The sequence below is a fragment of the Aulostomus chinensis genome, chromosome 22 (assembly GCF_037954235.1).
Source record: "Aulostomus chinensis isolate RoL2024-O1b breed Wild chromosome 22, RoL_Achi_v1.0, whole genome shotgun sequence".
Classification (NCBI taxonomy): domain Eukaryota; kingdom Metazoa; phylum Chordata; class Actinopteri; order Syngnathiformes; family Aulostomidae; genus Aulostomus; species Aulostomus chinensis.
Genome location: NC_141341.1, coordinates 19,180,591 through 19,193,627, shown reverse-complemented (window position 1 = coordinate 19,193,627; position 13,037 = coordinate 19,180,591). Strand labels below are relative to the sequence as shown.

At 47.5% G+C, this 13,037-nt stretch overlaps 1 protein-coding gene across 2 annotated transcripts; it reads right to left on the bottom strand.

Moving 5' to 3' along the window:
* Positions 1-1,579: 1,579 nt before the first annotated feature.
* On the bottom strand, positions 1,580-11,288 carry ccn2b (cellular communication network factor 2b). Of its 2 annotated transcripts, XM_086193822.1 has the most exons (5): positions 10,664-10,848; positions 9,295-9,511; positions 8,500-8,751; positions 7,768-8,024; positions 1,580-4,045 (listed from the first exon to the last, which is right to left on the bottom strand). In XM_086193822.1, exons 1-5 carry the CDS (start codon positions 10,715-10,717, stop codon positions 3,740-3,742), a joined length of 1,086 nt encoding a protein of 361 aa, XP_086049948.1. In that variant the 5' UTR covers positions 10,718-10,848; the 3' UTR covers positions 1,580-3,739. The 2 variants fall into 2 exon arrangements, with proteins under 2 accessions (XP_086049948.1, XP_086049949.1); XM_086193823.1 differs by lacking the exon at positions 9,295-9,511 and having other exon boundaries at positions 10,664-11,288.
* Between the last annotated feature and the right edge of the window lie 1,749 nt (positions 11,289-13,037).

Here is a 13,037-nt window from a genome sequence, read left to right as displayed (position 1 = left end):
TCACTTCCTGCAGTCATATTTTGATGTGAAGAATTCACACTTTGGGTTATTATTCCTACAAACAGCCCTCGACGGTCTTGGAGTGACATGAAATTGACTGGCGCATTGCACAGAATACAGGACTTTGTTGCGTGTGACATCATCCTCGTGAAGCTCAGAGATATTTCCATGTGAATTTTGTGATATTGGGAAAAACTGAGTACCGTTGTGGTAACTGCAGTTACTCTATGCAATTTGTAATCCGTGCTTGTTTATTTCCTTTCTGTTCTTCTTGCAGCTTCCATCATGCTGTTGTTCATTGGATGGACGGAGAAAAGTAAGGTCAAAAAAGCCTTCATAAACAAGTGGCGTCAGGGCCACAACACTGTGGGCGCCATGGCTCAGGGGTAGAGTGGCCGTCTAGCAATCAAAGGGTCGCTGGTTCAATCATCACCACGTCCAAGTGTCCTTGAGCAAGATACTGGACCCATGATTGCTCCTGATGAGTAGGTTGGCGCCTTGCATGGCAGCCTCCACCATCAGTGTGTGAGTGAGTGAGTGAATGTGATGACACTGTAAAGCGCTTTGAGTACCGCTAAGGTAGAAAAGCGCTCTATAAAATTGAGTCCATTTACCATTTAGTCCATTTAACACTGTAAAATATCATTGTGAGGTACAATTGTTGTAACGCTGTTCAAAAAGTTGTTGAGTGTTGTGCATTGGTGTAGGGTTGTGCTTCCAAAACAGAGAGAGAGAGAGAGAGAGAGAGAGAGAGAGAGAGAGAGAGAGCGAGCGAGCGCTGGATGCATGGACAGTACAGTAGGCTGGTGGATGGGGTGTGTGTCAGTACTGCAGTATTCGTTCCAGTGGTTCTTCTTCAATCCAACCGTGTCTTCGTGTCTGTCCAGATGTTCAGATCAGTATAGATTGTCGGCAACAGACACGACCAGTCACAGGTTCCGTTTGTTTCAGGTTGTTCCTGTTTCCAAGAGCCTTTTGATGGCGGAGGAACTCTCCTCACTGACACCTCAGTGGCACTTCCTGTTTGCAGGGAATAACCATCTGAGTGCCTCAGTAGGTGTGGTTCCCAGTCAAAGGGGCCGGCACCAGCCAAAGCCTCTCTGGCACACGTGTGCATCTACTTTCAAGACTTCAGTGGTGTCAAGCAACAACCAGAAAGTGCCTGTCGTGACCTCGGATCAACCACTTCCTGAATTCAAGAGCGTCTTGAGCGTGAAACAGTCTATCAAGCTCTGTCTTGTGTGTCCTATTCAGCTTCAGCTTCCGTATGAAGACTTGGCTTCTCTGATTTCTCTCTCATTTGTAACGCAGCAGCATCTCCGCTAACTACGGACGGGATTATGTCATGCTGCAGTGGACCGGAGGCACTTGGCTCCTGGACTCCAGACCTCCTCCTAGGTGATCCAGCTCCACCTCCTCTGTTGCTGTGTGGCATTCCAGATCAAATCTGAGTTCAGCCATGAAGCCTGAACCAGCTTCTGCTCCAGTTTCATCTGAACCCACCGCTGCTATTCTTAGAGCAGCTCAGCCGACTCACACATGCTATTTTCAGACACAAGAGCACGACCATCATCCAGTGTATCTACAAAAATATACTTTGTTTATTGGATAACAGGCAAAAGTGCAAGATAAGAACTCACTAGTATCTTCATCAGGTGGTTACAGTGACAACCTAAGTCAATATGATGCAGTCGTACAAGGAGGACACCGCGTTAAACAACTGGCATAAATTATAGCACAAAACTGTACACAGTCGTGTGTACTCACACAAGGGTTAGGGTGAGGGTTCTTACTCTTAAACAGTAAACAACAGGCGTCACCGCCCGGGCTCGCCACGGGCTGGACCTGCTGCTCTGTAGCGTCGCGTGACGATGGACACTGAAGAACTGATCAGTGGTCCAGAATCTGCCTCCAGCCGCTCAGGAATCAAACCCACGGACTTTAACCACCGATTAACAAATGTACAAAATTCAATTCATAAAAAAGATTCAGAGGTGTGTGCGATGTCAAAGGGGTGTGATTGATGTGAGAGGCACGTGTGTGTGTGTGTGTGTGTGTCAGAATGTGTGATGTCACACACACCTGCAGCAGCCCTGGCAGTATTTGTTCTTTTTCTTTGGCTGAACGTCTTAATATCAAACTACAAAACATGACAAGAAAAGACAACGTGACAGAAGTCACTCACCCTCAAATCTCAAAGTTAATCAGTCAATTCTCAAAATGTTTCAGGAGCGAGAAAGAACGTTTTTTGTGTTCATTCCATTATGACCTGTTATTTTTACTCTGGACACAAAATGTCCTGTCAACCTCTAACTTGCTTCTCTGGACTCCAACACAGGAGGAAATGAAGCTGAATGAAATGTGATGGCAGTTAAAGTGGTACTTCATCCAAAAAGTGTATATTTCCTTTTGAGTACTTTTGAGTACTCACTGACAGGGGATTTGAACTCGATGCTCGGGTCTTGAGCTGGTTTTAGGAGACTTGGATAATACCACACGACGACCTAGAGAGTTTGCAAACGCACATTTCTGCATAGTTTAGCTGTTGTTAGCCGTCAGTCTCCATTAGCTTCAAGTTACATAGTCGTGGCTGGGTCCTCCTGCATTCTGAAGTCACTAAAAAATGATGCAGGAGGGAAAAACTTCTTTGTGAGCTCAAGAATCCTACTAGTGAGTATTTAGAGACAAATACCCTTTTTGGATGAAGTATCACTTTAAGTAGCTAATCAGAAGGCTAACATTAAGTTAGCAACACAGAAACTAGCTACATGACAAAGACCAAAGAAGGGAAGTAAACATTTGTCACATTCACCTGCTCTAAGTAGCAACTGAAAATAACAACCCTGCAACTTATGAAAGTACAAGTACATTTGTTATTCACCACAACGCTGTTGAGTGATGTCAAAGCAGCTTCTCTCAGCTCTAAAAACTTCTCCCTCTCTTGGTGGATATTCAGAGTTCCACAAGTCTTCAGTGTATTCTTTCACTTCCCAGGTACATCCAAATACTCCTGAATGAACCCACCAGCTGCTACTTCTAAAAAACTCCCTATGACATCAGACATGTGTCTTTATACTTCCTTGTCAGTGTGTCTGTCCACCAAATACATGTGTGTGATAAGTCATGACATACTTGAAAGAAAGGAATAGCTGCCAAAGTTCTTCTGTGTGTGTTTGTATTTGTCTTGAACAAGGGACTGTGTGTGTCCTCTGGGCCAGATTAGCGTTAGCTGGGCTGTGAAATGTCCATCTGTCTGCAGCGTGTGGTGTGGCTGGATAATCTTGCTGCTGTTCAACATCCTCTAAACCAGAATTTCCTCATCTTCTCACTTCAGAACTTCCAAATGAAGGTGCCAGAGGCCCCGGGACCCCTACAGGTGGTCCAAGCATGCTAACTGCTAACGAGTCTGTCAAAACACAGCCATAATTGAATGGATTCAACTGCTATTTGTAAGTAGGTGGAGAACTTTTTGTATCTCAAGAAACAACTCCTGCATTTTTTAAATAATTTTTTTTCTTTCCTTTGTGGTTGCTGGACTTCACATTACGATGCCCGTCTGTTCTTGTGGACCTCCAGAGGGCCCCGACCCCCACTTTGGTAACTCTGCTCAAACCAAAAATACAACCACATGTTACTTTAAGACCGGCTTGGATGACAATGTAGGTGTGTAGTGGTGTAAGCGGGGAAACTATGCTGTCAAGGCCATCAGAGTCCTGGTCATGTGTTGGTGACCCTCTGGTCACATGTCATTGTCGTAGTCCCCGATCATCCTCCGTGTGCTGGACGCCAGGAAGATGTCATTGTCCCGAGGACAGTCGTAGTGGCAGGAGCAGGTCTTAATGAACATCATCTTCTTCCTGAAGACGTCTCCCTCTGGACAGCGGAACTCCACCTCAGCTGTGATGGTGGTGTGTGGCGTGCAACAGCGGTTGTCGGTGCACACACCACAGAACTTTGGCTTGTATAACCTGGTGCTGGAGCAGCCAGACAGTTCGAAGCGCATTGCTCTCTGGGCCTTTGGTGTCCGCATACATTTCCTTCCCCTCTGTAGAAGACATAATGTGTCTGATGAGAAAGATTTTCTGATAACAACAACCAGCGGACGGGGCCAGGAGGTAGAGGCGGGCCCATCAAAGTCATGTGTCTTTAATGCATTCCAGGACTAAAGGTCCCCAAATTTGAGTGTCAGTGGGAAGGAAACCAGCTGAAGGATTGTGGGTATTGCATATTTATTATTATAATTATTATTGTAATTATTAAAGCTGCAAGCAGTGTTGAACGGGCCATCGATCCTCGCGAGCGTCGGGCACGGGGCAGTCAAAGGGCTTCTGTCCCATGCATGTAGCTGGTAGATGTTGTCAGGCCTGGGCTGACAGCTCTGACTTTACACCCCCCCCCCCCCCCCGGTTCCTTCCCTCCTTTGCCCTGTCAGCTTGAGGAGGATATCAGAGTATTCTTCTTATTAAATATCCTCATAAATCTCATGATTTGGCCAAATCTTACACTAGAATTCACAATTTAGTGGGAAAATTTGTCTTGAATCCAGTGATACAGGTTGGAAGGTGGCGAGACTTCTAGCTTAGACGTCAGAAGCCTCAGTTTGACGCAAAGTATTTGTCCAGAGATTTCCTCCCCATTGGTCTACATTCTAAAGTGCAATGTGGCACAGCAACTTTGGGGGCTAACAGAATCCAAACTATTTGATTTACTACAAAGTTTCTAAACTCTTTCGTTCAGCACAGTGTCATAAGTCATGTATTAAAGTTTGAAGGCAATACCACTAACGCCCTAGGAGGAGATGGCGTTTGTTCAGGGTCCAAAATTGGCACAAAGATGTACTTTCATGTGCACATTGTGGACTTCTTGTAGGATTTAGGTCAGGGGTGTCAGCGTATGATTGGTAGGTCTTGATGGGACAAATAAATCAGTATTGGTCCCATGTCTCTACAGTGGTTCCCAAACTGTGGTACGCGTACCCTCAGGGGTACGTCATGTGACATAGAGGGTACACGAATAATGCAAAAAAAAAAACCAGACAAACATGGTTTGCAAAGAGCCTCAGTACATTTTTGGCGGATAAATAAGTGCTTGTTCACACACTGTCATGCATAGACATGCACAGGCTACCCTCTGGTCTAGTGGTTAGGGAATTAATCGCCAAAATAAACACGTTGCCTGCTGCTTGGCTAACCTGCTAACCAGCTAAAAAAGGATAAATTGCTAAAAAGGATAAAACGCCCTTCCAGAGGGACATCCACTGCTGCCACCAGTCAGCCCACAGTCAAAGGTGCACTTTCCAGCGACGGCAGAGAAACAACCTCGTCAAAAAGGCGAAAATATGATGAAAACTACTTTGGGGTTCACTTGGATTAACACTGGTGGATTTACTCGGCCACAGTGTGTTATACGTGCCAAAGTACTGTCTCACAACTCAATGAAACCGTCGCTGTTGCGCAGACATTTAGGAACAAAACATGATCACTTGAGAAATAAGCCACAGGAGCGAGAACTGAGAGGACTTTCTACCAGTAAGACTTGCATTGGGAGACAGATACCGTTGATAGGAGGGGGCTACAAGCACCTTACATGGTGAGTTACCGAGTGGCTAAAATCGGCAAACCACACACGATTGTAGAGGACTTCCTTGTCCCTGCTGCCACAGGTCAGGACAAGGCTGGGGGTAACGCCCAACAAAACTATGCAGACCATGACTTCATCAAACAACACAGTTTCATGTCATCAGTGACATGGCAGAGGACGTTTTCAAACAGCTCCTCCATCCAGTACGAGCCGGCGAATTTTTTACGCGCTACAGCCTGGCACGTCCTGGTGTCCCGGTGTCCATTCATGAAGGGACAATGAAGGAGGACATACTTTTCTGTAAATCTCTGGAAACAAGGGCAACTGGAGAGGACATTTTCAAAATGCTGGACACCTTTGTGACATCAAACAGACTTAAGTGGACACAATGGGTTGGTATCTGAACCGACGGCGCGCGGGCCATGACCAGGAGACACAGCGGAATAGTAATGCGCGTGCAAACGGTTGCTCCTGCTGCCACTTGGATTCACTGCAGCAGCTGCCGAGAGGCTCTTGCTGTCAAGGGAATGCCTGCCAGCCTGAAAAATGTTTTGGACACAAGAGTGAAGATGGTGAACTTTGTGAAAGCCAGGCTCCGGAACTCTGGCATATTTTCTGCATGATGCAGTGGGCAGCGATCACGAGACCAAGGTGCACTTGTTATGAAGAGGCGAAGCATTAAGACGTTACTTTGAACTCAAAGATGAACTTAAGATCTTCTTCAGCGATCACAACTTTCCTTTGTCTGAGGATCTGCACGATGGGGTTATCTCTCCAATATTTTTCTCGCCTGAACGAACTTAATCTTGGATTACAGGGGTTTCAGCAACCATATTCAACGTGCGAGATGAAGTTGAGGCCATGCTAAAAAAAAGTTGAACCTGTGGTTAAACTGCATGGAGAACAACAACAAATGAGCTCTGCCTGACAGGCAGGGTGAAACAGGAGGCTGTGAGCGGCTGCGCGGGTCTGGCAGGTCAGACAGTTGGACACATCATCCGTTTACTGACGTGCCTGCTTCCTCATCAACATCTGAACTGAGATCACAACAGATGGTTCCCTGAAAATGGAGTTCGATCAGAAGCCACTGTTGGATTTCTGGATCGGCACGGAACAGAACGATTTAAGACTCAGACTTTCTCAAATTCAGCCTCATTAAAGCTGCTGTTTGCAATTTAGTTTCAGGAGGTTTATGATTGAACGTGGAAATGTTTGGTAGATTCCTTTTTCAAAAGTGAACTGGTGTTGCTCACTAAAAATGCTGGAAAGAACTGCTCTACTTGGTGAAAAATAAAATAATAGAGAAATAAGTGACTTTTGATGTTACATGCCATGTGCGTGCACGCGCGTGGTGATGGTGGTGGGGGGGCTTACAGACAGAATTTGTGTGTGCAGGAGTAGGGGGTACATGGCTGGAGGTCAGATGTCTGAAGGCGTACGTGGTTATGAAAGGTTCGGGAACCACCGCTCTACAACATTCCTACGGGCTGCGGCGGTCTTAGATTTCTTAGATGGCGCTGTGGAGCACATTTTGGCACTTTGGGGGTTAATTTTTTACATTTTATTAAAGTCTCACCAGACCTGATAGGCGGGCCAAATTTGGGGAGTTTTGGAGTGCGTTTAGGGGGTCACATTGAGGATCAAATTGGCAGAATAAGAAAGAAAGAAATGGAACAGGGACAAAAGGGTCCTCGCACCCCTTTGGGGCTCAGGCCCTCATAATATTAATAATAAAAATAATAATAATTATTATTATTATTTTTATTATTAGTTTGTATATCTGGTGTTTTTAAACTTCCTCATATGTTGCAGGTCATATCAGATTTCAAACTAATATAAAAAATTCAGTTTTCCAAGAGAAAATTCGGAGAGTATCCCTACAGCTTCATTTGGGCCACGCAGTCACGCGCGAGATTTGATTTCATTGGTCACAGTTGATCCCACCAGTGTTCCGTTAGTTCTGATGTCAGTCAGACTGTCTGGGGCTCCCTGATGATCTGCTGGGTGGGAGACCTGGATTGTGCCTTCAGTCTCCGAGAGGAATCGCAAAGAGTTCGTACGGGAGGGAGCGAGGCAGGGACTGAGAGGCCAGCAAGGCTTCAAGCATTCCATCATGAACCCTTCCAAGGGAGGCCAGGGACCCTCATCCTCTGGTCCAGCACCAGCGGCACTGCTCATTTTACTGACCTTGATGTCTCTCTCCTGCTGGATGTTGCAGGGTCGGACCATGCACATCCGGGTCTGCCGCTCCAGCTGGCAGCGTTGGTTGTCGTTGGTGATTCGGGACGAGACCGCCACACCGCAGCTGGCGGAGCACTCACTCCATTCGGTGGTCTGGACGATGCAGTTGTCCCTGGGACTCTCCGCCGGCGGCCCGAGAGCTGACGCATCTCTGAAGACTGAGGCGGGATCCAAGGAGGGCAGTGGGTGGAAGTGAGAGGAGCCTGCAAGGACAAGCAGTGGGTTGGCGTCCAGACCTGCTCCGGACTCCCACTGTCAACCTGCTCGGTTCTGACGAGGTCTGAACTGCTGGGCAGAAACAGTGGAAGTGTGTGTGTGTGTGTGTGTGTGTGTGTTCTTGTACTTGCTACATAGTGAGGACTAGAATACATATTTAACCAACAGGGTGAGGACATTTTAGCCGGTCCTCACTTCTTCAAAGGGCTGTTTGAAGGTCAAGACTTGGTTTTAGGGTCAAGGTTAGAATCAGGTTCAGTTTAGGTTTAGGGTCAAGGTAAGGGTCAGGTTCAGGTTAGGTTTAGGGTCAAGGTTATGGTCAGGCAGTCAGTTGAGATGGTTAGGGTTAGGGGGAGGGGCTAGGGAATGTATTACATCATTGAAAGTCCTAACAAAGATAAGTACAAGGGTGTGTGTGTGTGTGTGTGTGTGTTAAGTCTGCACTCATGCGGTGACACTGACCTCCGATCACTGACTGGTAGTTGTTGTCCGGGGGGGTCTGGTCACACGCCCACTCCTCGCAACACTTCCCTGGGATGTGGATGCGGCGAAGGTACGGGCAGTCGGGGGACGGCAGCTGGACGTCACTGGCACACGTGGGCACACATCCGATCTCTCCATTCATACACACACAGTGATGCTTACAGCTGGGCTGGAAGGACTCACCGCTACGGTAGACCTGCCCCCCCAGGTCACATGTCTGACCCTCTTGAGCTGTGGACAGACCGTGTGACAGTGGGACGTTCAGTTTGTCTATAGTTGCAGCTCTTGACCTGCTGCTCATGATAACTGTGTGTGTGTGGGGGGGAGGGGGTAGGTTTAGGGTTACTAATTGAGTTTCTAAGTAATCAGCATGTTGACGTTTCTCCTGTACTCAGTGGTGCAGATTCCTGTTCAGGGAGTTTTTGAGGGCAACGCCAGCAAGTTTATCCAGGTGCTGAGGAGCACTAATGCAGTATAAATACCTGTCCTGGGTTGCTGTGATAACTTTTACGACCTGAGGTGATGTCACTTGAGTCAGCATCTGACACAGCTGAGTGCTGCCAGTTTGAACGCTGGAGCACAGTGCATTGTGGGGAATGAAGGCTCAAGGATTAGAGGAAGAGGAGAGGGAGTGTCACGCCCCCCCAAAATCTCTGATTCTTGAATCAGATGTTGAGATGCTTGTTGTCTGACCTGTTTAACGTCACGATCAGCAAATATACGGTACGAGTGGAGAGGACGGAGGTGTGGAGCAGGTCTGAAGGGACGCCTTACCCATGCAGATGCCCGTCTCAGTGTCACTCAGCAGGGCGTAGTCACAGTAGAGGTCCTTGTGATGGTCGCAGGGCTCCAGCAGGGAGCAGGGCTCGCCCAGCTGCCGGGCACACACTTTACAGCAGCCACAACCATCCAGGATCAGACTGGTGCCCACCGGGCAGGGGGGAGGGTCAAAAGGGCAGGCACAGGGCTGGGAGCAGTCCTGGGCCACTGTCTGTGACACACACACACACACACACACGTCATGCAGTAGAAGCCTATAGAGTTGTGTGTGTGTGTGTGTGTGTGTGTGTGTCAGTGATCACAACTGAACAGCAAAGTAAGACCGCCAGTCTATCATGATCCAGACCCATTCAGGTCTACACTGCCCAGGTAGATCTCAGGCTCGGATCCTGCTCTTCCTCTGAGGTTCATCAGTTTTTTTACTTGCTCGCACTCATCATTCATTTTATTGTGATCAAGTTCATACCAGTATATTCCCGTTTATACTGTTATGAACTGAATAATACGGGTATCACATTTTAAACTGTGTTCTTTTCTCCTCATCACTTTTGTACCTCAGTATACTTGGACTTGTACTCTAAAGTGAACTTGTCCAAGAGTGACCAGTACATGGGGGGAAAGTAATTTCACTCCCTTATTATACTCATGTGCAATGGTATTGAATCTGTTCTTCATTTGAGTGGCTTAGTACTTTTACTCCACCACATTTTAAGGTAAATATTGTGCTTTCTGAGGAAAAAGATGTTGCATAGAAAACCCGACGAAGGTGAAGTACTATCAAAAGGACACAATCAGAGCAGCACTACTGCACCAGATCAAGACCTCCCAAGTCCTGAATACACAACAAGAATGTGTTCTTTTGTGAAGGCTCAATATCAAATTCTGTTCTACTTCCCTGAAGTAGAATTTTGAATGGAGACGTTTCCTGTCTATTTCCTCCTTCAACAGAGGTTCAACTCGGTCCCTCCTGGCGACTCCAGAGCTCCGAGAGACTCAAACATGTATGAACATGTCCACACACACAATGTGAGAGGTTATGTGTGGACACCCTGCAGATTAGCAGCCCTTTAGAACCCGGCTCCTATTGTTGTTGGCTGGTTTAACACATCAAAAGCCACAAGATGGCGACACCAGACTGCGGTGGCACCTGATGGTGTGAGTAGCGCTGTCGCTGCTGAGGGGAAGTAATGAGAGAGAATGTTTGTAAGGAGTGCTGCTTTTTCCCAGCCACAAAGCTTTCAGGGTGCTGACTCACGCTGCGAGACACACTCCCTGATGTGTGTCCTACGCACCATGGCTCCACGGCCTCGACGAGTTTAATGCTAGAGGCGCAGCTTCTTAAAAAATAGTGAAGAAGACTTACCGATGAGATAATCACCAAAAGAAGAGAGAAGGAGGCTGAAGTTTCCACAGACATGTTTGTCCACAGGCTGGTGTCCACTCAGTAGTTCTGGTTCCTGTGGCAGGAGGCTTGACTCGCTCCTGTTGTTCTCCTTGCAGCAGACTGGAAGCATGGGGGGAGAAGCTGGCTTAAATACCAGCCCAGTGGGTGTAGCCGGAGAAACTAGAGCCATGCCACTCTTCTCAGAGAGGTGAAAATATTCCAGTTCAGAGGGTCCTGGTCCAGAGACAGCCTCCTCAGTCACATCATTAGTTCATATGGGTGGGGGCGGAAAAAAGGCCAACTGTGTTAACGTTGAGGTAAGTAACAGCAACAGAGCCCTGCAAGGGCTTCGTTCCAATTATTGTCACGTGTCCGCTTCAAAGGCCAGACTGTGTCTGAGGCAACAGTTTCACAGTTTAGATTCCAAGAACGTTGCTCACACGATCACCAACAGTTTCATGTGTGAGGAGGACTGTGGAAATATGGACGACCTGTTCCAAACCCACCACAAGGATTTCCACAGACACCACACAACCAGCAGTCTCACTGAGCAAGAGCAGTCACTAATACCAGTGACGGCTTGGTGCCATTCTGGGCCGACTGGTTTCCAAGATAGACACATTCAGTACCCAGCACTGAAGGCAGGAGAACTCTAGAAATCTTCTGTCATGTTGGGACATTGAAGCTGACGAGCACGTCAGTGACGCAGCTGCTGCAGAAGCAGGTGCTACTGCAAACACTGCTCATCTAAGAACCTGGTGTTTCTTCCTGGTTCTGGTTCTTTCCACACAGGCAGAAACATTAAGTCCAAAGTGCATCACATGGCTGTTAGTTAAGTCACTGGTCCCCTTACACACTCTCATGCTGAGAGTGTGTAAATAGCCAGAGCCATGTGCTCGCTAGGGGGGGAGGCTAGCTGCTAGTGACCCCTGACCTGCAGCTCAGATAAACACCTGCTACCTGGCGCAGACCTGCAGGTTATGTTGCTCTCACTGACCCACAGGCACCACAAGCAGACAGCACCACCAACTGGTTGAGTTTCTGGGTGTCTATTGTTGCCCACAAACATGAGGGTGCTGGTTCAGTTCTGGTTCCCTCCAGCTTGGTTGGTATTCTCACAGACCCAACTAGCTGGCCCTTCAGGTGGCAAGCTGGATGAGGGGGCATGTCATGGTCCCTAGCACCGCCGCTGGTCTGGGGGGGTAACGTAACACCCGCTGCTGTCTTCACTGACCCTTTCACTGCAGGATTTCAGGTTCTACACATGTCAACAATGAACACTTTCAGGTGGGAGACACTGATCACGCCTTCCATGTAATCTGTTGGGAACCGCCTCTAATCTGGGACACACCTGCAAGTGTCAGGACAGCCAATCAGACCCCAGAAGCAGTACCATTTGAGGGAAGACAGAGGTCACTAAAGGGTGAAAGGGTTAAAAAAGAACTTCAGCTGCTGAAAGGCAGTGTAACAGTTAGTTGTCCTCCAGGTGGAGAACTAGCAGAAGAAAAGGTTCTGGTGGACAGTTTGACCCCCAGGCCTCTGCAGCACCGTCCTCCCGAATGACTCCGGGTCACTGACCTCCGCCCAGTTTGCTGACGTGGTTTGCTGGTGTCCAGAATCTTGCTGTCACCCCACAGCCCCCATTTCATGCACCATCTCAGGGGTCAGGTGGTTCAAGTCCTCGTCTCTGATGGGTCACATGATGAAAACTGAGATAAAAACTTCAGGTGTGTGTGTGTGTGTGTCATTGGCCTGATGTGACCTCATTCTCTGTGTTTGCTCAGACACGTGGTTCCTCCTGGTTATTAGTGCCACTGGTTGGTGACTGTCATGTGTAACTAACCACTTTACCACCTAAACGATAGCAAAATAAGTGAAATGTTTTTAAAAATTTAAAAATTCAGGTTGTTTATTTTTTCATTGTTTCACAGACTAGTTCTCTTCCACTGACATGGTGATTAAAAGGCTTCAGGGGATTTCGCAACAATCAGGATGTGGGATTTATGTAATGAAACAGTGAGTCCTTGTTATGTGCTGCTCCTCCACATCGTTCCATGTTCTTGGTCTTTTTTATCCTGCCATCCTAACCCTAACATTACATACCAGACTTCAGACTAATAGCTGCCATGTTCAGACAGCTGACATGATGCCTGACAGACACACTGATCAGGGACAGCCCGTGGCAGTGCGGCACAGCCAGCAGATGCTCAGCAAAAACACTCCTGATCAATGTACCAGGAAATCTTGGTGAGCTTGAATTTAAATGTAGCACCATGTGGTAAAGCCAGAGACTGACATTCCCACTTCTACATTTCAAGCCACGCATGTTCAGTGATGTTTTGTTTTTTTCTGA

Coding starts and splice junctions, on each gene's coding strand:
- ccn2b (XM_086193822.1), bottom strand. CDS start 10,717: ATGTCTGTGGAAACTTCAGCCTCCTTCTCTCTTCTTTTGGTGATTATC. Junction 8,025..8,499: donor CTACCAGTCAGTGATCGGAG/GTCAGTGTCACC, acceptor TTGTCCTTGCAG/GCTCCTCTCACTTCCACCCA. Junction 4,046..7,767: donor AGCAGGAGAGAGACATCAAG/GTCAGTAAAATG, acceptor TGTCTTCTACAG/AGGGGAAGGAAATGTATGCG.